The 27,117-nt window shown below is 37.6% G+C and overlaps 1 protein-coding gene and 2 pseudogenes across 1 annotated transcript; 2 read left to right on the plus strand and 1 right to left on the minus strand.

The window, feature by feature from the left end:
• The first annotated feature begins 2,488 nt into the window (after nt 1-2,488).
• LOC142447599 (small nucleolar RNA SNORA70) lies at nt 2,489-2,612 on the plus strand (annotated as a pseudogene).
• A 12,297-nt stretch (nt 2,613-14,909) lies between these two features.
• LOC142445884 (olfactory receptor 51A4-like) lies at nt 14,910-15,918 on the plus strand (annotated as a pseudogene).
• A 4,066-nt stretch (nt 15,919-19,984) lies between these two features.
• LOC142446837 (olfactory receptor 51I2-like) lies at nt 19,985-20,926 on the minus strand. The gene has a single exon (XM_075548572.1). It carries the CDS (start codon nt 20,924-20,926, stop codon nt 19,985-19,987), a length of 942 nt encoding a protein of 313 aa, XP_075404687.1.
• Nucleotides 20,927-27,117: the final 6,191 nt, after the last annotated feature.

A 27,117-nucleotide genomic window follows, 5' to 3' on the forward strand; every position in this document is an offset into this window, starting at 1 on the left:
CTTTTATACAACTTACAGCTAAAATTACAATTATTTAATGTTTACATAGAATTGACTCTTCCAATTGTCTCTCAATATACCACCTAATTTTGTAATATTCCAACATTACAAAAAGCGTTTTCTTTTTTTTTTAAAATCATTTTATTAGGGGCTCATAGAAGTCTTATCTCAATCCATACATACATCAATTTTGTAAAGCATATTTGTACATTCATTGCCCTCATCATTCTCAAAATATTTGCTCTCCAATTACGCCCCTGGCATCAGCTCCTCATTTTTCCCCTGCCACCCACTCCCCCATCCCTCATGAACCCTTGATAATTTATAAATTATTATTTTGTCATATCTTGCACTGTCCGATGTCTTCCTTCACCCACTTTTCTGTTGTCCATCTCCCAGGGAGGAGGTCACATGTAGATCCTTGTAATCAATTCCCACTTTCCACCCCACCCTCCCTCCAACCTCCCAGAACTGCCACACTCACCAGTGGTCCTGAAGGGATCATCTGCCCTGGATTCCCTGTGTGTCCAGTTTCTAGCTGTACCAGGGTACATACATCCTCTGGTCTACCCAGATTTGTAAAGTAGAATTGGGATCATGAAAGAGGGTAGCGGGACGGTGGGGCGGGCTAGAGGAATCATTTAGGAACTAGATGAAAGTTCTATGATTTCCTATTGCTACACTGCACCCTGACAGGCTCGTCTCATCCCCGTGACCCTTCCATAAGGGGATGTCCAATTACCTACAGATGGGCTTTGGGTCTCTACACCACACTCCCCCTCATTCACAATGATATGATTTTTTGTTCTGATGATGCCTGACACCTGATCCCTTCAACACCTTGTGATCTCACAGGCTGGTGTGCTTCTTCCATATGGACTTTGTTGCTTTTGCGCTAGAGGGCCGTTTGTTTACCTTCAAGCCTTTAAGATCCCGGGCTATATCTTTCTATAGCTGGCCACCATCAGCTTTCTTCTCCACATTTGATTATGCGCCCATTTGTCTTCAGTGATCATTTCAGGTAGGTGAGCACACAAGGATATGATATTTGTTCTTTGATGCCTCATAACCGATCCTTTGGCATCTTGAAATCACGCAGGCTGGTGTGTTTCTTCCATGTGGGCAGTGTTGCTTCTGAGCTAGATAGCTGCTTGTTTACCTTCAAGCCTTTAACACCCCAGATACTATTTCGATAGCCGGACACCATCAGCTTTCTTCCCCACATTTGCTTATGCACCCACTTTGTCTTCAGCAATTATGTTGGGAAGATGAGAATCATGGAATGCCAGTTTAATAGAACAAAGTATTTGTTCATTGAGGGAGTACTTGAATGGAGGCCCAATGCCTATCTGCTATCTTCATACTAAAGCTATTCATATATGCACATTGCTAACAAGGGTTTCCCAGTCCGTGGACTCTTTTATTATTCTCTTGGTAAATTCTTTCGATGTACACAGGTGTTTTATCTTCAGTATATTCCATTTGTCAATTTGTGCCTCCTCTGTGTTTGTGTCCCTTCCCTAATTTCTGATAGTCGATGTATTCCCTGTGCCAAAGTTCTCAAGTTGGTGCTAATTGCCTCATTAATAGCCCTAATAGTTTGGCGTTTTACTTCAAGGTCTGTAATCTACCTTGAGCTTATTCTTGTGCAAGGTATGAGATAAGGGTCTTGCTTCATTTTTCTGCCGGTAAATTACCATTTTTTTCCAGCACCACTTGTTAAAGAGAGCATCTGCTTCCCATTGGATGCTTTTTGTGCCCTTATAAAAGATTAGTTGTATTATGCTAATGATTCTATTTCTGGGTTTTCAGTTCTTTTCCATTGGTCTGAGTATCTTTCATTGTACCAATACAATGTGGTTTTGCAAAGTGTGGCTGTATGATATGTGCTAAAGTCAGGTAAAGCAAACCCTCCCACTGTGAAAACTCCTCTTCTTGGGGAGTTATCTGCCTATTCTGGGCTTCTTCCTTCTCCATATGAAGTTGGTAATCAGTTTTTCCATTTCTTTGAAGAAAGGTAAGCGTAAATTATCGGAATTGCATTAAATTTATATAGCTCCTTAGGCAGTTTTATAATCCATGAGCATGGGCTATTCTTCCATTAGTTGAGATCACTCTTGGTTTCTTGTAATAGGATTCTGTAGTTTTCCCCATATCGATCTTTTGTTCTTTTAGTCAGGTATATCCCTAGATGTTTCCATTTGTGTTTGACTATTGTAAAGGGTACCACCTTTTTGATCTCCTCTTGTGTGGTCTTATCTGATGTGTATAGTAGTCCGATGGACTTCTCTTTGTTGATCTTGTATCCTGCAACTCTGCCAAACTCCTCTATTGTTTCCAGTACTCCCCTTGTGGGATTTTCCATATATAAAATCATATCACCCGCAAATATCACATCTTCCTTCCCTAGATGAATACATTTGATGTATTTCCTTCACCCTATTCTGTTAGCTAATAACTGCAGTACGATATTAAATAAGAACGGGCTCTGCAGCCAATTAAGACGACCTAGTGGGGGCTGGTGTGCAATGGCTGCAAACAGCAAGCCTCCTCGGTAGTGTATGCAGGCTATTGGTATGTATAGGCTGCCCTAAGGGACCTAGGAGACAACCTTTTGCTGCTTTTCAATGCCTCTGGCCTGGCTAATTTCTGCTCTCCCTAAACTAGGCTTCAAACTGGGATGTGAGGTGCTTTTGGGAAACCTCAAGGCACAGTGGCTAGAATCCACATTGGCCAGGTTTTCATGTCCATCCGCACCAAGCTTCAAAACAAGGAGCATGTGATTGAGGCCTTACACAGGGCCAAGTTCAAGTTCCCTGGGCGCCAAAAGATCCACATCTCTAAGAAGTGGGGCTTCACCAAGTTTAATGCTGATGAATTTGAGGATATGGTGGCTGAGAAGCGCCTCATCCCGGATGGTTGTGGAGTCAAATACATCCCTAACCGCGGCCCCTTGGACAAGTGGCGGGCCCTGCATTCATGAAGGCCTTGGTAGACCTGTGCTACCTCTCGTATCCACCAAATGAAAATTGAACTTCCTGATTAAAAAAAAGAAGAATGGGCACAAGGGGCATCCTTGTCTGGTCTGCTTCTTCAGTGGGATTATGTTAGTCTTTTCTCCATTGACTACCACGTTGGCTGTTGGTTTTTCATACAGAGCTTGAGTTGGCTTGAGGAATTTTCCTTGCATTACTACCTTCTCAAGTGTCTTAAACAGGAATTGGTGTTGGATGTTGTTGAATGCTTTTTCTGCATCTATCAATATTATCATGTGGTTCTTATATATTTCTTGTGTCAATGTGGTGAATGATACTACTGCTCTTTCATATGTTGAACCATCCTGGTATGAATCCCACTTGGTCATCATGAATTGTTTGTTTTATATACTTTTGTCTTCTATTGCCATAATTTTGTTAAGGATTTTCATTAGGGATATTGGTCTGTTGTTCTCCATTCTTGTGGGATCCTTGCCGGTTTGTGTAATAGAGTTATAATAGCTTCATAGAAGGAGTTCAGGAGTTTGCTGCCTTTTCCTATGTTCTGGAAGGGTTTGTGTAGGATTTGTGTTAGTTCTTCCCAAAATGTTTGGTAGAATTCTCCAGTGAAGCCATCTGATCCAGGGGATTTCTTTGTTAGTAATCCCTTGATAACCTTGTCTATTTCTTCCATTGCTATGGGTCTACAGAGGTTCTTGATATCCATTGTGGACAGTCTAGGGAGGAATTGTTTTTACAAAAATGTGTCCATTTCTTCCACGTTGTTGAATTCATTGGAGTACAATCCTTTGTAGTACTGTATAATTATCCTTTTGATTTCATTGTGGTCTGTTGTAATGTCCCCTCTTTCATCCCTCATTCTTGCTATTAAAAGTGGTTCCTTCCTTTCTTTGGTTAGATTTGCCAGTGGTCTGTCGATTCTGTTTATAGTTTCAAAGAATCAACTTTTAGCAGCATTAATTTTTCCCAGTTTTCCTATTTTCCCTCTCCTGAATCTCAGTCCTGATTTGTATTATTTATTTTCTTTTACTCTTAGCTGGATTGTCCTGCTGACTCTGCTATAGTTGTTGTAAATTTGGGGCCAGCATATCAATCATGAGACTCCATTCATTTTTCAGGTGTGCATGTATTGCTATAAAACTATCTGTGATAAATGCCTTTGCTGTGTCTCATAAGTTTTGATACATCGTGTTATCATTCTCGTTGGTTTCTAGAAATTTCCTAATTTCATGCTTGATTTGTGCCAGACCACACTCCTTTTGCAATAGTGAGTTATTCATCCTCCAACTGTTTCTCTTGTTTTCTTTATCTTCCTTTTGGTGATTTCCAGCCTTATGGCATAGTGGTCAGGGAGACAGGTCTGTCAGATATCAATGTGCTTAAATTTATGTAGATTCGCCTTATGTCCCAGCATGTGGTCTGTCTAAGAATATGTGCCACGTGGGCTTGATAAGAACATCATTTTTTATATTTGGATGAAAGCTCTGTAAGTATGTATCAGGTCAAATTGTCTAATTGTAGTATTTAGATTTCTAGCCTAATTGTTGAGTTGGTTTCCCTATGATCTTTCTCAGAGAGGGGTGTATTGAAGTCACCCACTATAATTTTTGAGGCTGCAATTTCTTTTTCATCTTTGGAGTGTTTTTTTTAACATATTCAGTGGGTCTCTTATTCATGTAATAAATGTTTACAATGTTTAGGGGTTCTTTGTTGAGCGTTACTGTGTCAGTCTGGGTACTTTAGAGAAACAAATCCATAGAAACTCATGTATAAAAGAGAGTTTTATATAAAGGTTAAGTGCGTATCAAGAAAACATTCCAACCCAGTGCTGCCCAATCCAAGTCCAAAATTTACCCATTAATCCATTTGTCCAATACCCATCCACAAAATCTTCACCATCTCACAAAACACGCAATGATGCCAACTGCAGGAGGAAAGCCAAATCAGTGAATGTGTAATCATCTCAACACTGGCAGGGGTCAGCACATAGGTGCTCCAGCACCCAGGCCTGCATCTCGGTTGTTCCATGTGGCTTCTCTTCAGGGATGTATTTTAGGAAGTGAACCTTGCCAGCTAAAGCAGCGAATTCGTGAAGACAGCTGAATCCTGGTCTGACCATCAAAAAGCAAGAGATCCGAGAAATAGAAAGGTGAGGCTCACTGAGCCATTTATCTCTCTGCTCTTCAATTAACCCCACATGTGTTTATCAACCAGGTTAGCACAATAAACTAGCTCAGTTACCTTGAGCATTACATAGTGTCTCTTATCTCATTTTATGGTTTGCAATTTGAGGTCAATTTTATCAGAGATTAGGATTGCAACCCCTGCTTATTTTGAATTGTTGTTTGCTTGGTATACCTTTTTCTAGTGTTTGTTTCTTTGCCTGTTTTTCTCTGTATCATTGAGAAATGTCTCCTTTAGACAGAAGATTGATAGATTGTGTTTTCTAAGCCAGTCTGCTTGCCTCATTCTTTTAATGCCCGAGTTCAGGCCATTGATGTTCAGGGTTATTATCTCCATCTGCAGACTTTGTGATTCATCTTATACTTTTTGTGTTTGGTGTTTTCCTACCTTCCTTTCTTATTAGTATTTTGTGGATGTGTGTGTGTGTGTGTGTGTGTGTGTGTGTATAATTCTTGACTTCTTTTCATCCTTAAGCCAATGCTAACTTGGAGTCTGTTTTCTCTTTATTTCCCTCTGGGTGAGGTTGTTCTATGTGGCAGTCTATTATTTATGCTTGATGAGTGTTGTTCTCCTGCCCATACTGGGTCAGAAAGGATCTATAGTAGGGCTGGGTTTCTTCTAACGTATTCTTTGAGTTTTTCCTTGTCTGGGAAGACTCTTCTTCATCTATCTTAATCGATAATTTGGCTGTGTGCAGTATTCTTGGGTTTGCGTTATTTTCCCTCAGTTTTTGGAATATGTTGCTCCACTGTCTCCTCTTCATAGTTTCTGCTGATAAGTTAGAGCATATTCTTATTTGGGAAACTTCATATGTGATTGCTTTTTCCCCCCTAGTTTATCTCATAATTTTCTCCTTTTCCTCTAAATTGGATATTTTAACTCTTATGTATCTTGGTGATTTCTTGGGATTCAGTCTACCTAGGTTTCTTTCAGCCTCCTGAATGGTTGCCTGGTTTTCATTCATTAAACTGGGAAAGTTTTCTCCAATAATTCTCTTACTATTATTGCAGATGACTTCTTTGTTGTGTCTTCCTCCTGTAAGCCAATAATTCTTATGTTGCTCTTCTTCATAGCATCAGACATAGCTCTTAGGTGTTCTTCAGCTTCTCTGATGATCTTATTAGATTTTTGTTCATGTCAGTTAAAGTCTACTTGGCTGTCCTCCAAGTCACTGGTGCAGTTCTCTACTTCCTCCAGTTGATACTCGAGTTGCATGAATCTGCTACTGGTTTTTCTTTTCTCCTCCCTAAGTGCCTGTATTTCCCTTGGGTGTATGGACTTTATCTCCTTTATCATTTCATCCTTTTTCTGTATTGTTTACCTCATATCTTGCATAACTCCAAGCAGCATTCTGAAAATTTCTTTCTGTGACAACTCAATGTCTGCTTCTTCTATGCATGTAGTTATGTTTGGGCCCTTTTTGCAATTGCCTTTTGTTTCTCCTGTTTTTTCGATGAGGTTGTTGGGGATGATGGCAGTTTGCATTGCATTTTTTTAGAGGAGCCAACTGCCGTTTTCCAGGGAGTCTAAGAGCACTGGCTCTCTTAGAGACTTATCAGAATGCTTCTTGGAATATCTATAGCTAATTTCACTATGGAATTAGCCTACCACTTTATCCTGCTGTGGCTTCCCTCTCAGGTGAGTGCCCTAGAAGACTGGTGGTTTGCTTACTTTTTTGTAGAGCACTGCAAATACTCAGCAGAATTGTCGTGGTCAGGCAGATCACTGCGGAGATTTGGCAAGGGTTCCTTCAGCAGTTTGGATTGTCAAAAGTCCCCAGTCCCTCAGAAACTTGTGTATCTGTGTCTACTTATCCTATAATGTTCCTCCTTTGATCCATCAGTGTTTAATTTCTCTTTTAGTAACTCTCCTGGGCTGATTTCTTAAGAGTCCCTCAGGTGTGTGTTACTCAGTCACCATCTTCCCAGAAGTTTCCCAAAACTTTTCCTATATCTCCATACAAATGTTTTTCATTTAATTGTGCATCATTTTGGGAAATGCTGTCCTAACTGCTCCCTGAATTCCTCCTAGGCACTCTAACCAGTGACACAGTTCATGGTGAACTATTTTTTTTAATTTTTGAATAAATAAATGCTTTCTATTACAACTTTGTAACATGTGAATGTAACTGCTATTTAGCATAGCTTTTTTAAAAAAATTGAAGACCCTGTTTCATTTTTATGGTATCTTCAGAACTTAACAGAATATTTAAAAGATTATACACAATAAATATATAGTGATGAATGAATCAATTGATATGTTAACTGAGATATGTAATTGAAGCTATGCTGCACTTCCAAAGTATAGTTAAAATGCAACTATAAGATAATCAGGGGCATCTTGACAACAAATTATTCAGAAAATGAGGGATGTATATTGAAGTATCAAATGTGTATCTCAAGTTATTTTCATTACACTACCATATCCATCTTTTGTCTCATAATATAAATAGAACAAATTCTATTAGATCTAGTTTATAGACATGATGGGATAGTTTGTTTCATGTTAGCTGGGTGAGGCCCTGATTCTCAGTAGTTCAGTAGTTGAGTTCTCATAATACCCCATAATGTGACTTATTATGATACAATCATCTCCATGACAGGATCAATTGTGAGCAACCGGATCATTGTGAGTAGATAAGGGTGATGTGCAACCCACTTTTTCAGGCCACAGTACTGATGCAATTGAAAAGTTTCCTGAGCCCTGCGAACTATTTTCTATGTAATTATACTCTGTGGAAATGCTTTCTTGTTTATGCTGGGTTTGGATCTAGCATCTGGATCAATAAATTCTGGTTATTTTGACTTGAGCAAATGGCCTGCAATATTTCCTGCTGATTCCAGAAGTCACAAGCAGTCTGCCTTTGTCCTTGGAGTCATTCACAAGTCTGACCTGCTGACCTTGGATTTATCTGCCTCTGTAGTGTGATATCTGCCCCTAGTGTTTCTTCCTGCTAATATTATATTTATCAGCCCCTCAAGTCAGTAGTGTCCACCTTAACATGTGACCCTCAGAACTCAGTTTTGGGGGGAAGTACCCAAATACCAACATAGAGGTACATATACGATATATATGAACTAGTTTTGCTTCTCTAGAGAACTTAACCTAAAACACAAAGAAAAAAAATTAAATGATGTAATTTGCTACTTTCTATATGATCAAAGGACTCCTGATTAAAAGTGAGCCTTGGTGGAGCCAGATATTATGTTGAACTGCTAACCACAAGGTCAGCAGTTAGTAACTACCAACTGGGCCACAGGAAGAGGACAAGGCTTTCCACTTCAGTAAAGTGTTACGGTCTCAGGAATTCAGAGGCAGTTCTACCCTGTTCTGGGGAGTCTCTGTGAGTCATAATTGACTCGAAAGCAATGAGTTTGGGTTTGTGCTTTGTTTTTATATGATCAGAGATCTTCATAATAGGGATTCAAAGCTAGCACATAACAAGTAGCATATAAAAGTTCGAATCAATATTTCCTTTTGTCTTACATAAGAGCTCAAGATATGGAACCATATGAATCATTTTGGGCCATAATTAATTATTATTATTTTAAGGTAATGTTGTTTGTCCTTATGCTCACTCAGATTATACTTAATATAAATTCCCTAAATCAAGAAAAGAAATATTTGTCTTGATCAAAGATATAGTATTTTGATTATAAGCCTATGCATGCAAGTAACGTGCAGTGCTCACAAAAAACAAGTGGTAGAAATAACATTTTTACTCACATATATACTGTTTCTAAGGTTTTAAACTCAAACCATATTGCAAGGTAACAAAAGCAATAAAAAACTAAAATTGCCAAATATAAAATGACACCATATAGAAATACTTAGAATAGAAAGGAAGGAAAACAGAGAGGGAAGGAAGTAAGAAGAGAAGAAAAGAAGAGAAGAAATATGAGTTGAAGTAAAAAGTCTTGCTACCAGAGTTCTAGCTCAAACATACACTGGTCTATTCTAAAGAAAGCACATGTAAACATGTCTCTCCTCTCAATGGAGGCTATGGACAAATGTTCTCAGTAATACACTTGTCTTAGTCTTAGTAGAGAAACCCTGATGGCATAGTGGGTTATGCCCTGGGCTGCTCACCACAAGGTGGCCAAGTAAAAGCCACCAGATGCCTTGCTGGAGAATGAGGAGGCTTTCTACTCCCTTAGCCTCAGAAGCCTTCAAGTGAACTTCAAATTGTAACAAATATTTGTTAGCCCAATTTCATAGCAAACAATTTTTGTAAAGATCTTAAAACTGCTTGTATACCTCAGGGCACTGCTGAAATAAAATTTAATAATTGTAAGTGTTTTTTTAAAATTTATTTGATTTAAATTTATCTCTTTAAGGTTCTTTTATAATGTCTATATTCTAATTAGAAAAACTCAATAATTGAATTGATTCCTTCCACATTGATTCTATAGGATGGAGTAGAATTTGCTCCCTAGGGTTACTGAGATCACAAAACTCTGTGGGAACATACAGGTTGATTTTTCTTTGAGCAGTCAAACACATCCATTGTGCCAACCCATCACCAGGAGCGTTGTGATAGTTACAGAATCTGGTGTCACTTTGGGACTTGAGAGGATTAAGAGTGAAGGAGTGAAGTCTAGTCTGTCAATCAGATCATAGCCAATGAGGCCTCATTGAGGGCATGGCTTTCTCCTGAGAATTCTGGGCATTCCTACATTTCCTCCTTGGAGGTGAGAGATTCTCTCTCTGTTCACTTCCTGTGAGACATCCCTGAGGAGAAGCCTTATGGACCTACTTTGATGCATCCCTGGGAACTGGAGGAGCCACATGGAGCCCCTGACAGCACTGAGGTGCTTCTACCACCACTGATTTTGCACCTACTGGCATGTGATGTTTCTCCATTCAGCATCAATGCATGTGTTTTGTGAGTCTGAAGAGGACTTTATAGATTGGTATCAGACATACAGGCTAATATCGGACTTATGGACCTGATCTGGACTTGGTTGGGATGTTTTCTTAATGTACAATTACCCTTTATATAAAACTCTTTATTATACACATGAGTTTCAATGGATTTGCTTCTCTAGTCTACCCGGACTAACACAAAGGTCTTCCTATTTTTTTCCTGACCCTCTACTTTACCAAGAGCATAATGTACTTTTCCAGAGGCTGGTCTCCTTTGATAAAATGCCCAAAGTACATTAGAGTAGGTCTCACCATTCTTGACTCTAAAGAACACTACTGCTATACTGATTCCTATAACTATATTTCACTGTCATTTCGAGTCCATTCCAAATTCATAGTAACCCCATAGAGAAGAGTAGAGTAGCCTCTGTGGGTTTCTGAGACTGTAAATCTTTAAAAGAGTAACATTTCATCTTTATGTGTCACAGAACCTGGAGGTTTTGAACTGCTAACATTATAATTAACAGCCCAACACAAAACCCACTACACTACCTGGGCTCCTACAGCTTTGTTGTTCTGATAATCCACATCACTTTCAATATTATTTGTCAATATCATAATTCAAATGCATTCCTCAGTCTTCCTTATTCATTGTTCAACCTACACTTGCATATGAAATCATTGAAAATACCATGGCTTGCATCAGGTACATGTTAGTCCTCTCATGACATTCTTACGCTTTAACACTCTGAAGAACTCTTGGGTAACAGATTTTCCCAAGGCAAAATGATATGATTTCTTGACTGCTGCATACATGAAACATTGATTATGAATATAAGCCAAATGAAATCTTTAACAACTACTATCTTTTCTCCATTCATGGAGAATCAAGATATTTTGTATTGATCCAATAGTAAGGATTTTGTTTTTAAGTAGAAATGTATATTCCATTCTTCCCACTCTATTTGGGCTAAAAACAGAAGTCTTCATGCACTCATGTTTTTTTTCATTAATCAAATGAATTTTGAATGACAATCACTGTCTCAGACACTCTTGATAAAGTAAGAAATAAATGATAACACCATTCAAAAGAAGAAAAGATACAACCAACAGATTTGTGACAAATAAGGAAGAGAGGAAATCCAAAACCTTTAAAGAAGACACTAACTCAACCAGACTAATAAAATAAATGGTCCTAAACATTCTAACACTTTAGAGCGTCTTAATGTTGAAAAACCATATAATATTAAGTATTAATTACAATGTTAATGAAAGAGATATTTTTCAACTATCAACTCAGAAATAAAATTTTAAATATACTTAGACAACATATACTTTAAGAATGATCCAAACTAAATCTCCATGCTTAGATTCCCTTATGCCTCTAATATCACAAAATACAGCTCATATGTTTAATTGAAGAGATTAGAGATATAATTGGTTACCTTCCCATGTGTTTAGAACGTTATAAGTCCTCCTGGGTTTTGGAAAATAGAATTTGGCAGAGCCTTAGTTTAATTGATTTGTTTTTGTAGCATTTCATGTATACCATGTTCAAATCACAATCTCATGGGGATTGATGAACTCCTTCCGGACAGATTCTCTCTAGGAGACTTCATTAATTGTAATAAATTACACTGGATGAAAGGCAAATACGTCGATCAGAGATTCCTAATGTCTTAAGGAGGCATCTATGCTTTATGCCCGGACCAGGAGATGGAAAGCGCTTGGAGAAGTCTGCACTGCTGAACTCACTAGCAACTCCTTTGAAGGTGCTTTTTAATTTTCCTTCGGGATAAACCCCTGAAGATACTTGTTGAAATAACTTTCTTGAAAGCAAGAAATGGAACATCATGTTTAGGAGCTGATTAAATGAAACTTTCCTTCCTTAGAAAGCAGAATGAAATATCATAGAAGTTCCGTAGGAAGAGGAGGAGGTGGGAGCACGTGACAGTATAAACCTAGTAGAAGAAGGCTGCAGGAGTTCCAAGTTAACTAGTGGAAATTCATTTGATGAATCACCATACAATGAAGGGGATGGGAAACCAAGATCATGTTTGAGACTTTGAGGGAAGAGGGGAGAAATTACATGTTTATGAAAATACTCAGTTATCACCAGGCAGTGCAGAAAAGAATATAAAGTATTTGTGAGAGATTATAAATGGATTATAGTGAACAAGCAGTAAACTTTATAGAGATTGAATTATTGGAGACATTATTAAAGGATTAATGGGAGGCTACTAATAAATTAAAAAAATAAGTTTATCTTGAAATAGTAGATTTAATTATCATTTAAGATTAGGCACGATCATGTTAGAGAAATTGAATTGAAGATATAAGACAGATATTTGATGTAGAAATGAGTATAGTGCATGTAATGGAATGACATAGCCCATCTGATGAAAATAGAGAATGTGTAGAGAAAAGCTAAATTAGTTGAAGCGAAAATCTTACTCCTTGGAAAGAGGGCAACAGCATACGAGTTTTAACAACTAAAAAAGTGATTAGGTATTAAGTGCATCTCTTGGTTTTGCATCAGTGGCCACAGCAGCTTTAATGGTGCTGTTGATGCTGACTATGGAGCCAGTAATGGCCGAGTCAGTGCTTACAACAGGGGATGGTGAAAAGAAGAGAGAGAAAAGTGGAGTCCAAGCTGTTTTAAGCAAAGGAAAGTAAAGGTATTACATGTGCATTATCACTATGTACTTGTGCCTGCTCAAATGATGTAGATATTATGTTGCATGCACCAGATTTTTGTTTATGCAGGGATGATTTGTTTAAGTTGTGTGATGAAGAGTGTATTTTAAGTCTGTCAGTATGAATACAGTACAAGTACATGGTAAGATTGGTTGCCTTAATATTTCATTTATCATGACTATTTTTTAAAAATAATGAGCCATAATACTCCATTTGCACAACTTAGGTAATGCATAAAGCACATTTTAAATTTATTATTCTAAATCCCTATGATGTCTGAATCATTATTAGGAGCTATAAATTCTGTCTGTGTCTCAGTCCCTCAACTAAGGAAGTGTGCTATGTAAACTAATTTTTATCAACCGTACCATAAAATAACACAGGAGGATATAACAGGGGCACAATGTCAAGGATATGTAAATGGAAAAAACAACCAGGATAGTTTTAAATATCAAGAATAAACTATATATAAATTTAGACTTACATAATATCTAGTCTTCAATGATATAATAGCATTTAATTTTATAAAGATAAAAGCTATATGAATTATCATGTACATGGTTTTAAAATAGTAATAATAGTTACTTTGGCTGACAGTAAAAAGTAATAGTTATTCTAATTATTTTCCTCAGGAGGAATAAATCCTTAATTTACATTTAATTGTGGAGCCATATTTTCAAATAATATAATTCATATTTGTTTTGATTTCATGTTCTTCTTAATAAAATATGGCATATTTATAGTAATTAGTTCCCATATAATCCATTGTAATTTCATCCTTATTTTTCTTCATGACAAACTTGAAGATTTTTATGCTAGGCAGAGTTCTCTAGAGAAACAAAACCAGGACACTAATAATTTGGAATACATTTATATAGATAAACAACATAAGAAATAAACAGTTACTAAATCTGGAAAGCAGTACAAATGGCTCAGTGCAACTCACTTCCATGAGACAGCTAGTGCACTGTCAGCCCTTTAAGTGTTGATGGCCGCTAGGTAGTCCTCTGTAGAGTAATTCAGGCTATCCGGCACAGGCTCTAAACAGCAAGGCAAGTCACCAACAGTCAGCCAGATGATAGGGTCCCAGTTTCCCCAGCTCAAGAGATGTTTATTCCAGTAGTGTGGTTAAGCAGGTCTTGAACAGCCTTAAATTACAGTGGCAAGGTATGCGGTTAGGTGTCCCACAGGTAGTGTAGCTTGCAAACGAGGCACAGAATAAGCAAGGCAGCTGCATATTGGTATGATCAAAGAGCAAGAGACAAGAAAGGCGAGGCTTGCAGAGCCATTTATCTCTCTGCTTTTCAATTAATCCCACCTGTATGTGTTCATTGGCCATGTTGACACAATAAATCTTAACTCTCAATTTTGAATATACTTCATAAGTGTATTCAATCCATATTTAATATATCCTTATACTTCTTTATAGGTATATAAAGCATAAATAAATGTGTGTTACTATCATTTCTTCCATGATGCCATTTTATGAAAATTTACTAAGAGTTTATTTATATTTTAAACCACTTTTATTTATATTTTGATATGCAAATTATATTTCAATTTTTTAATTAAAATAAGTGGTGGTTTTTGGTATGATGTCAAGTTAAGTAATGACAATAGCCACTTTGCTAATTGTATAACTGAGTTACATTTTGATGACTATGCAATTCTGAAAAGATAGTAACATTTACTTAGAGAAATGAATGGTGCCATTAAAAAGTTTTTATGTGGCTTATCGCTTTTGGAAATATTCTACATTTTATTTCAACAAGTGCTGATAATTTATAGGTATGAAGATTATTGGAGAGAAAGGGCAGCAATTTAATTTAGGTATTCATCCAAACTAATTGAATACGGAAGTAGACAAATTTAGCTACCAAATTGTATAAAGTAGTCAGAGAAGGAAATTTTTTTAAGATTTAAAATAAAAAATGAAATCATATTCTTAATTTTCTTTGTCATATGATGAATGATTGAGAGGTCTCACACAAAGTAACTTTACCAGCTTTTATATTTACTAATGGTTTTTCAGTTTTAGTTCCTGATAGCCATTTAGAAAAACCTAATAACCTTCTAAAGATTACGCCCTTGTTATAAGGATGCGTTGCTGTTAGAGATGCCCAAGAAAGGTCATAATCCATTATGTTCACTGATACTAAATCCATGATGCGTTTCTCCCAACAGGAGCATCTGAAAACTAACTTGGGCAAGATTCCAAGAAGTATCCTCTGGGGAGTAATAAATAATAGTTGGTTTCAGCCACCAACTCTCCTTCTAACAGGCATCCCTGGTCTGGAGGCTGTACATTTATGGATCTCTAGCCCACTGGGTGCCATGTACCTCATTGCTCTGCTAGGAAACTGCACCATCCTCTTTGTTATCAAAACCACTGCCAGCCTTCATGAGCCTCAATATATCTTTCTGTCTATGCTAGCAGCTACAGACGTGGGTCTGTAATTATCAACTCTGCCCACAGTACTTATGTCTTTCTTCTGAATCACAGAGAAATTGAGTTCCACTTTGTCTGACACAGATGTTTTTCATACATACTTTTTCAGCCATGGAATCTGCCATTCTGTTGGCCATGGCTTTTGATCATTTTGTAGCTATTCGCAACCCACTGCACTACGCTGTGATCTTGACCCCTGCTAGAATTACTGGGATGGGACCTGTCGGTGTGGCATTAATGTTCACTTTTCAAGTCTACTCAAGTGATTGCCTTTCTGCAAGGGCATCATTTTACCCCACTGTTACTGCTATCACCCTGCTATCATGAAGTTGGCCTGTGACCCTGACAGTTTAAATCCAATGTATGGGTTCATTGTTCTTTACTTCTTTGGAGTTCACTTTATGCTCATTATAATTTTATATATTCTGATTTTTAAAATGGTGCTCAGTATTTCCTCAAATGATGGTCAGCTCAAGGTACTTAATGCTGGTATTTCCCACATCTTTACTGTCTTCATCTTTTATGTTCCTCACATTGTGTTGGCCTTACTGCAGAGATCTGGTGCAGTTCCATCTCCCCTTCTCTCTCTCCTTGTCCTCTGTTCTCAACCCTTCAGTTTATAACTTAAGAATCAAATAGATAAGGTCAGTATTACAGTGGATATTCATTATTGGGGAAGATTTACTCAAGTATTCAAATACAACTTTAATGAAAAAGAAACCCTAACTATTTCACTTTTGTCTTCTGTCTGAAAAATATGGTGTTATTTCAGGATATGTTTTTGTGATAATTGGTGAGTTAGTTATTCCTAAGGTGACAAGAAGTCAGATCTTTTAGCTTTTAATGTAATTCAAACTATGTTAAGTGAGGGATCTTTCTAAAATACTGTTTTTCTTTTGATTTATTCTCCCCTTTTGTACATTATGCATAAGCAATTATGAAGCTATCAATTATCCAGAAGAGGCTTACGCATATGGTGAGAGATTTAATGTTACATTTGTTGTCATGGTTACAAATGTAATGATAATTCAAAATTCAAATTGTTATCATAATTTTGGAAGCTTTCAAAGTTTTATTAACCCCTACATGTTTTCCTACCTTATTTCCAACTATATAAAACCTCTGCTCGGTGTGCTTTTACACTAGAACTGATGGCGATTACACATCTCATTTTAAAAGTTATATAACCATGGGGGCAGGGGAGAGGGGTATTCTAAAAAAACACCCCCAAATATATCTACAAACATGTATAGATGACAGTGAATATTTTTCATGTGTATTTATATGTGTCATGAGTATATTCATAAATGTGGTGGAGCATACAGAAATCAATGACACAGAAACATTTTAGACATAACAAGACACAAGGAATTGCTAGACCTGGGTGCTCTGGCCATGGAGTCTGAGAATACAAAGTTCAATTGACAAAATATAGCCCCAAAAGACAGTATTCTACATTCTGCTCTGTTGAGTTGTACCTTGGTTATTAATAGCTTGAGACAAATATCTAGGGTTCAGGTACTGGTCTTTCCCGGTGTGGAGGAAATAAAAGTAAGGAAATTAAACAATCATGGAAGCAATTAGTTCAATGGCCTAAGGAACCACGTAAACATCAGCATCTACAAACCTGAGACGTGGGAACTAGATGGTGGTGCCTAGCTACCTCTATTCACTGCTCTGAAAGAGATCAACATGGGAAAGTCCTGGACAGAGTGGGGATAATTTTTACTGAAACACTGCACACACAAAAATTACAGACATTTATTTCGTTATCAGCCTCTCTGGTAGTCACAGAGTGTGACCTGATTACCCAGCCTGTCAGGTCCATGCTGCTGTTATAAATAATGTTGCTTTCAGAAAATAGTTAAGCACTCAATGAAGAGTTTTATGTATCATTTTCATTATATTAAAAGCTTACTCAATGTTTTATAAAGGTACCCAAGAGAGTGGAATCTTTGGTATATTAGAATTTAGGAAACTTTGTGTAGAAAATAATTTTTAATCTAGATTTTAATTTAAAATATCTCATAAAGCAATGGCCGGCCCAATTCAGGCAGAAAATGACATACAAGGGGCCACATACACATAACTCCTCCGGCCCCCGAAAAAAAAAGGAGAAAAGCTCCTCTGGGCAGAGCTTTCCTAGTACTCATTTTTCCTGCTGGTGAGTTAGTGCACCCAGTGGGATGTCAGGAAGTGTTCATTGGTCACAGTGAATATTTTTCATAAAAGCAATTTCACTCTACCTCATGTTTTGCCATGGCTGATTCAGAGAACAGCGTGAAGCTGTGAATTTTCTTTTTCCTGCTCAGAAAAATGCTACAGAAACTGTTGTGATGTTGAATGCAGCTTCCAAGGCAGAAACTCAAGTGTATGAGTGGTTTTCTTGTTTAGTAAAAAAAGGTGAAATATTGTTTGATGACAAATTTCATTCTGGGCGTCTCTCAACTTCCGGAATGGATGAAAACGTCCACTAGTACTGCATTTGGAGTTCATTATTATTAATCAAGTCAGATTATTAATCAAGCTTTCTATTTAGAGGTTCTGAAAATATTGTATAAATGTGTGACAAAAGGGGCCTGATTCGTGACAGACTGGAGACTGATTTTGCCACCACGACAATGCACCTGCTCCCACAGCCATCTCAGTGCACCAGTTCTCGGGCAGGGCACAGAAACAGTATGACTCTCGTGCCCCTGGCTCCTGACTCATGTGGTCTCACTCTGCGGGACTTCCCTTTGTTTCTGCAAATGAAAAGGGACAGGAAAGGACAGTGATTTGACCATATAGAAGAGGAGAAGGAAAAACGAAGGAGATGCTTCCAGCCATCCAAACAGATGAGTTGAAAATTGTTTCCAAGAACGGAATCTCAGAATTGAAAAATGTGTTAAGTGTAATAGAGAGTACTTTGAAGGTGAGAAGTTTGTTTGATTTAAAAAAAAAAGAAAGGTTCTGAGACTTGTTTTGACCAAATCACAATGATGAGTAATTGGGGGGTGGGAGGGTGGGTAAGGGAAGGTGTGGGGAGGGATGGAACCAACTTTTTTCTCTATTTTGTATTGAATGTTTTCTTCAACATGTAACCAATCAGTATCTTTTCAAAATAGTCAGGTGATGGACAATAATAATATAATAAATTAAATACATTTTAAAATCTGGGGGGTTTTTTGCAAGGGGGTTGGGTGGTAGCCCCTTATATACCAGAATAATGAATTTTACAATAGTTTGACACATGAACAGACATTGCTATCATTTGCGAGGCCAAAATGTAGTAGTCAGAAATAGATTTACAATAAAAATCCACAAATTTTTTACCATTGGGTATATTGCAGCTCATGGTGACCATATAGGATAGAGCAGAACTGTCCCACAAGGTTTCCAAGACTGTAAGTATTTACAGCAATAGACTGCTACACCTTTCTCCTATGGAAACCCTAGTGGGTTGGAACTTTCCATTAAGAGGTGTTCTTAACCACTGTGACACCGAGGCTTCACCCCACATTAACCATAAGACTGTTAAATCAAGAAGACGGACATACTACCTCAGAACTGTAAATGAATAGATTGATGAATTAATAGTCATTCTGAATGCAACAGGACTGCATTGCATTTAAAAAGAACTTTAGCATCAAAAAGATTGATAGCTTGACTTAGGGTTAAACTATGAAATCAGGTTGTTACAACAGAGTAACAGTAACACAGGTGAAGTTTCAATTACATATAGAGATGGGAGAGCAAGTTAAAAATACAGTTCGGAGTTATACTCGAATGAAATTAGTATAAATATTAGAAAAGGCAAGGAAACATAGAGTGACTAAAAAAACTCAAACTCAGCCTCACTGCCATCAAATAGATTCTGACTCAGGGTGACACTTTAGGACACCGTGGCACTGCTGCTATGGGTTTCTGAGACTGCAACTCCTTTGTCTTTCTCCAAGCAGGTGCTGGTAATTTCTAGCTGCAGACCTTATGACTAGCAGCCCAATACATAGCCCACTCTGCCACCAAGTCACCTGTTTATAGTGACAATATAGTTTGTCAATGTACACAATAATAAGTAGAGTTGGAAAATCAGCATTTAGTTAGATATTTTATATACAGTAAAATTTTGGGGGAGAAAAAAGTTACTTCAGGGTGAAATTAATTTAAGTACAATATTTGAAGGTGATATCTATGCTACATATCTTTCTGGAGCTTCTAAATTTTTAAAAGCCTCTTAAAGTGAAACTATAAATTTCAAGACATGGATATTACATAATTTATTTTAATATAAATCAAATACTGACATTTATGGTGAATAAAATAGGTGATAAGTAAATGTCTACATACTTATAAAATTTCCCTCTAAGGGTTAAAGATGGACAATTTTCTAAAATATGAGTGTGCATTGTAAACAGGAAAATTAATTAATATATTGAATGATGGCAGAAGAGCAATTCAACTCCTAAAAATTTCCTCAAAATCCCCAAATTTCTAACAATTAATTAAATTCAGAAACACAATAGAATTTTCTCTTAAGGTTATAGCATTTACTAAAATGCATTACTAAAAAGCATTTATTAAAGTATAGTTTCCTGTATCTATTATCTGTTTCTAGCCTCCATCACAGGAAACATCAAACACATATGGCAAGTAGACAGATAATATTTCAAAATAGGACATTTTATTCACTTTAAGAATTATGTATTACAATATATTGACCCTCTCTCTAGAATTATAAAGTTTAGTTTTTTCTAATAAACTATAGATTTAAGGTGCCCATTTTTCTGTGACCATTCAATACACTAATTTTTCATTTTCTTTGGAATTTAAAAGATTTTCTTAAGGCTTCACGGATTTGTTTTGTCTTCAGGCTGTACACAATTGGGTTGAGCATTGGGGGCATGAAGAGGTAAATATTTCCCAGGACAGCAAGGGTTAATGGAGAGCTTCTGTGAGTGATTCGATGCATCGTAGTTACTGCTATATGAGGTCCATAATAAATAAGGACAATAAAGATGTGGGAAAAACAGGTGTTGAGTGCCTTCATCTGGCCTTCTCTGGATGCGATGTTCAGTACTGCTTGGAATATCATCACATAGGAAATGACTATAAATAAGAAGTCAAATCCAAAGGAACAGATAACTAGAACCATCCCATAGAAAATATTAATTTTGACTTGGCCACAAGCTAACTTCATGACATCTGGGTGGATGCAGTAGGAATAGGAAAGTGTTTGTCCCTTGCAGAAAGGAAGTCTTTTAAGCAAGATAGGTAGTGGAAACATGAGTGCTATACCCCTGAGAAAAGCAGCCAGCCCCATTTTGGTAATGCACGAGTCAGTGAGAATGGACGCATATTGTAAGGGGTGACTGATAGCCATATAACGGTCAAAAGCCATAGCCAACAGAATTCCCGAGCCCATGGAAGAGAATGTATGAATGAAGAAAAGTTGGCTAAGGCAATGATTGAATGCAATTTCACAGAGGCCAAGGATAAAGACCTTGAGCACAGAAAGAAGTGTGGAAACAGACAGCATAATGTCGGCTCCAGCCAACATGGATAAGAAAAAGTACTGGGGCTCCTGTAGACTGCGTTCATTCTTCACCAAGTATAATACTATGCAGTTCCCCACCATTGTAATGATGTACATCAAACTCAAAAGTGGACCCAGCCACAGGCGTGCACCCCCTAACCCACGGAGGCCAGTAAGGATGAAGACAGCAGGTTGAAATGTGACGTTAGACTGAGGCATGGAAAAATGCAGTCTCCAATTCACAGCAGCCTCCTAGATGTGGATCCTCTGTAGAAAAAAAACAATACATCCAGTTCCAGTAACCATACATCAATGTCTTGTTTTCCAAAACATCAGAAATGCATTTAGTTTTATTTAGACATATATCAGTAATTATGAGGCACCAATTTATTCTTAGTTTCTAGCAAAGTTGATGTTGCTATGAATTTGCTCCTATAACTGCAATTCGGCATGATTTTAATAGTCACTTGTAGTTTAAATTTATATCTGGGTGATTTGATCTTGTTAATTCCAAAGACTTGTTTATAAAATGACTTTCAATGATTTCTAAAATATTACCTGCATAGTGTATATATTCTCGAGAATGAAAACTTAGTCCAACCTGTCATTCACTTATGCATTATATAAGTTAGGTTTAGCATAAACAAAATTATGAGAACTAAAAAATGTAGTACTATGAATAATAACAAAAGGAAACAAAAACTTTAAGTAAAATATCAAAACAGCATTACTACTTGGGTCATCATAATAAGAACATGATCACATTTGATTGCCATCTAGAAGTTCCTGAGAGACAAAACAATTTCATTAATTTTGACTGAAGTTACAATTACTAGTATACTGCACAGGCTATTGACCTAGCTTCAACATAGAAATACACCACAAGTTACTAACAAGCCATTAAATATGTATCTTCTCTAAGACATCCTGGGAAAACACACATAGGTGTTTAAAAGTATTCATTGCATAAAGTTGGTGAATAAGAGTGAAGAGGTAAATATCAAAATAACTGAAATCCACTGAAAGGACAGAGAATGAGATTGACCTCTCCTGGGAAAGCGCATAACATACTTCAAAAATGGAAAGGAAATACGTATGAGTGAAATGAAGGACATAAGGAAAATGATGGTGAACCTGGAAAAAATTTGCAGGGAATAGATTAGGAAGAACTCTGTAAAGACACAGAAGGTTGTTAGACATTACATCACAGATGATCCATTTGCACTTTAGCAAAAAATATGCTCTCTGTAAGTGAGATGGTTATATAAATATAAGCAAGAGATGAGTGTATAATCTATGAAAGAGTCACTGGAATTTTGATTAAGACTTGTCTATTCCACAATGGATAAAAACAGGTGGTATCAAACTTTCTTGAAAAGAGGGAACCAGATATTTGTTGTATATCCACTGGTAACACCCATTTTTCATGGTCTCCTTTATACCTACATTCCTTACCTTGTACATGTTCCTAAGAGTGTCCTCTCAGGTCAGAATTAAACATTACTGCCACATGTAAAGTTGTTAGAAGAGCATTATAAGTAAAACAAGAATTTTACCAGAGTTTATGATACTCATAGAATAAAGATAATTTTGGACTGATACTTGTTTAATGGTTTGTTTTGCTTCTTTTAAAAATTCTCAAGTTAATTTCATCTATGCTTCAGAACACAAAAAATTAGTTTACCTTTAAGTTTATGATTCAAGAGCCCAGGTAAAGCCCAACCTCCAGCATCAGTGTTTTTCTTCTAGAAGGGATATTTATTGCTTGGACTGCTAACCCCAGTGGAGGCTTGTGATATCACACACAGAGTTTCATCAATGTGGCCCTTGATACTTTCAATCCCCCTTACATGCACCACTCCACAGAGACCAACTTAATTTGCTCATACCCTACAACTTCCATGAATTAAATGAATGTTCAATGGACTCTGCATTGGAGATGATCAGATATACTAGCAACCACATCAATATGTTAAAAAAAAGTTAAAAAATAATTGGAAATGCTAGGACTGAACTTGACCAGTGAAGGCCAGATATAAGAGCTATTCTAGATAAAATTACAACAAATTTACTTAGCAAAGGTGAAAGAAAAGTGGTTGTTAACATTCAGTAACCCGTCAATGAATAAGTAGCAATGATTTATTCAGAAATATGAATTAGAATTCTCATACAATCATTCATTGGTTACATTTTCAGTTATAAATTACAATATTGTAATCTACCTTGAATTGCTGGAAATCACAATTATTAGGATATTTCAGTTACTATGGATTGAGTAGGCTCAAATGAGTAATATTGGATTAGTTGTAGTTTGATAATAAAAGGGTTTGAAGTCTGTAGGTTTAAGAAATAAATTTCAAGATGAATATTTCATTTACAATGTCTTATGCTTATCGTTGTTAAGTACCATTTAGTGGTCTCTGATTCATAATGACCCAATGTATAACAGCACTAAAACCATCTGATCCTGTGCCATCCTTAACAATCACTGCTAAGTTTATGCCCATTGTTTCAGTCACTATGTCAATTCATCTCAGTGATAATCTTCCCCTTTTTTAGTAACCTTTAGGTTTAAAAGGCGTGAAACACATTTCTAGGAACTGAGCTCTCCTGAAGACATATCCATAATAAGCGAGACAAAAGATCATCACCCTTGCTTTTAAGGATCATTCTTGTTATTCTATTACAAGACAGGTCTGATTCCATGGTAATTTTAGTACTTTTCACCAACAACGTAATTCAAATATATATTCTTTTGCTGTCTTCCTTATTCACTGTCCAACTTTCAAATTCATATTAAGTCATTGAAAATAATGTTACTTGGGTCAAGTGCATTTCAGCTGCTTCTTTTACACTTTAAGGCAGTCTTGGGTAGTTGATTTGTCCAATGCAATAAATCATTTGATTCCTGGCTGCTGTTTCCATGATCATTGATTGTGGACACAAGCAAACTGACGTCCTTGGCAACTTTGATCTTTTCTCTATTTATCGTGGTATTGTTTATTGGTCCAGCTGTGAAGATTTTTTTTTACACTGAGTTAAGTGTACTCATATATTCCCATTTGAGGATTTGATTGTGTCCTGTGTGAAGGGAAGGTGAAGAGTGAGAGCTATAGAAAGCAAACAAAAATCCTCTACTTAGATAAAACTGTAAACCTTTTATGAAATAAATTGTGGTAATGATTTCTTTTAGAAAAATACCAAACAAATCCTGAAGAGTTGGAGATGAAAGATTTCCCAAATGTCCAACAGTTCCAAGATGCTATTTCATTCTATTTCCTCCCAAGATCTTGAGTGCATTGCCTCACATCCCTGAGTTCTAAGATTCACTGCAACATCGCACAGACACGAAAAAACTCCAAGAAATTGTCCTACTTGGTTGAACCTATTGTTCAGTGCAAATCTGAAGGTCAAACGGAGACCAAATGCAGGCTCCAGAGTCAGGAGTAAACAATGTCCAAATGTCACAGCACAACCTCTTACATCTACCAATGGTCAGCCAGGAAATAGAGGTATGGCTTTTCAAGTGATATGGAGCAAAACTGAACAGTGACAGCATGATTTATACCCCTTCAAAGGAAAACAAACGATAGTGTCTTAAATCACACCCTCTGGTAATCTTAAAGATGCCACAAAAGAAATAAAGGGTATGAGTTGGTCCACACCCTCTATACAGTAGCATCCAATGATATCTCCAAGGATACAAAGAGTTTGACTTAGTTTATATCCTCTACTAATTCTGTCTAGTGGTATAGTGGAGAATATCCTCCAAAATGTGATTATATTCCTCGCCATAGGCTCAAGAATTACAACATATCACATAAGGAATTATGGATAAAAAGGACATATTAATTGACTGCAATTCACCTGTGATCTAGTGTATGACCTAAGGCAAATATGTGTCCTGTAAAAACAATTCTTTAAGGAATTTCTGGCAAGGGACTTCCAGCAACACAAGCCAGAGTGACTCCACAGAAATCAGTGCAGGAGAGTTACTAAGAGGGAAATGCCATACTGCCAGGTCACAGAAGCATTATAAAATTAAGAAGGCACAGATACAATAGGTTTTGAGGAGCTGGGGGCTTTTGGCTTACCACAGTGGAGGCCGGTTAGGGTTTAACCTTAGTCCCACCACTGGCTTGGCCAGAGTTGGGAACATTTGGAACAGGCTCAAGGCCTTTATCTCAACAGAGCCACAGCTTGCCACTGCCTTGGGGCAGGGTTTAAATGCCTCCAGCCCCAGGGTCAGGGATCAGCGCTCAGCTATATTGTTACTTTTTTTTCCCCTTTCTTCTCTCTTTTCCCCCACAGTCTCAGCAGGCTCAGTTTCTTTACTGTTTTTCTCTTCCCTTTTCTCTCACAAACCAGTGCCAACTTCCAGACCACTCCCCTCAGCCTAGGGAACTTATGCTTGCCCTCCATGCAGCTGGGAGACCTCCACCTTCTGCAGCATAACTAGAGTCTGGAGAAAGACTGTCCACCTTTTTATGGGTGAAATCCCCCTGCCCCCGCCTACCCTCCACAGCACTTAAGACATGACTGGGTAAATCCCTTCCACCTTGTTCCAGGGGAAATCCTTCCTGTGTGCCTGGGGGAGCCGATACCCATCTTATGTGGTCTCATATGACTGAAAGAACTTCCTCCCACCTGGTGTAGTGCCTCACACAGCCTAAGGCAACTTGACCAACACTTGCCAATGCTTCAAACTGCTGCAGGAACCTCTGCAGTGACCTAGCTGACCAGTGCAATTCCACCCCCTCCCCAATTGGAGGTACTTTACACCAAAGTGGGCACACCTACCTACTGTCTGTCACACTCCTGTTGCAGCAGGTACCCCGACAAGCCCTCTGCAGCAACCTAAGCTGCCATAGGCCACACCATCACACTTCTCATGAGAGCATCCAGTGCAGCACCATCTTCATGGGTACACAACCACCCAACCACCACACCTGAGAGGACGATCCAACTTTCCCTCCGAAGCCACAGGAGGATAAAACAGTAGGTAAATTCCATAGTGCAATTAGATATAGGCAGTTCGAAGAAGCATGCGTACAAGTTTCCCAGAGAGAGGCCAGTGCTCTTCAGCTCTCCGGAAAATGGCACCAGGCTCCAAATCAATGCAAACAGCAATCAGCCCCAACAATGTCAATGAAAAAAACAACAACAGGAAAAAACAAAAGGTAATGGCAGAAGATGCCCTGAAAATTACAATGTGCATAGAAGAAGCAGAAATTGATCTGCCACAGAAAAAAAACTTTCAGAATGATGTTTGGAGTCAAACAGGATATGACGGAAACAATACAGAAAAAGGATGAAATGATTGAGTAGATAAAGACCATACACCAAAGGGAAATACAAGAGCTTAGGGATGAGATAACAAAAGCCAGTAGCAGATTCATGGACTTCACCAATTGACTGGAGGAGGCAGAGAACTGCACCAGTGACCTAAAGGACATCCAAGCAGACTTTAACAAACGTGAACAAAAATCTAATAAGATCCTCAGAGAAGCTGAAGAAAATGTAAGAGCTATATGTGATCCTATAAAGTGGAACAACAGAATAATTTGATTATCAGAAGAAGACACACAAAGTAGTAATCTGCAACAATAGTGAGAGAATTCTTGGAGGAAAACTTCCATAGCTTAATGAAAGAAAACCAGGCAATGAATCAGGAGGATTAAAGAATACCAGCTAGACTGAATCTCAAGAAGTCACCAAGGCACATAATTGTTAAACTATCCAACATTGAGGAAAAGAAGAAATTCCCGAGAGCAGTTAGGGAAAAATAAGCAATCACATATGAAGATTCCCAAAAAAGAATATGTTCAGACCTATCAGCTGATACTATGAAGAAGAGGAGAGAATGGAGTAACACAGTCCCAAAATTGAAGGAAAATAATGCAAAACTAAAGATAACTCTATCCAGCCAAATTATCTATCAAGATAGATAAAGAGTCTTCCCAGACAAGGAAAACCTCAAAGAATATATAAGAAGAAACCCAGCCTACAAAAGATCCTTGCCGACCAGTATGGACATAAGAACAACACTCAACAAGCATAAATTAGAGACCACCACATAGCACGACCACACCCAGGGGCAAAAAAGAGAAAATAGGCTCCAAGTTAGCATTGGCTTAAGGGTAGAACGAAGTCATTATTGAACCCCGCCCCCCCCCCCCCCCACACACAGCATTGATACGAAAGGTAGGTAGGAAAACATGCAACACAAAGGTATAAGATTATATCACAGAGTTCACAGATGGAGGTGATAACCCTGAATAGTAATTGACTGAACTCAGACATTAAAAGACTGAGGCTAGTAGACTGACTTAGAAAACACAATCCATCAATCTGCTGCATAAAGGCAACACGTCTCAAAATTACAGACAAAAATAGACTGAGAATCAAAG

Source organism: Tenrec ecaudatus, chromosome 4, assembly GCF_050624435.1.
Source record: "Tenrec ecaudatus isolate mTenEca1 chromosome 4, mTenEca1.hap1, whole genome shotgun sequence".
Lineage (NCBI taxonomy): Eukaryota > Metazoa > Chordata > Mammalia > Afrosoricida > Tenrecidae > Tenrec > Tenrec ecaudatus.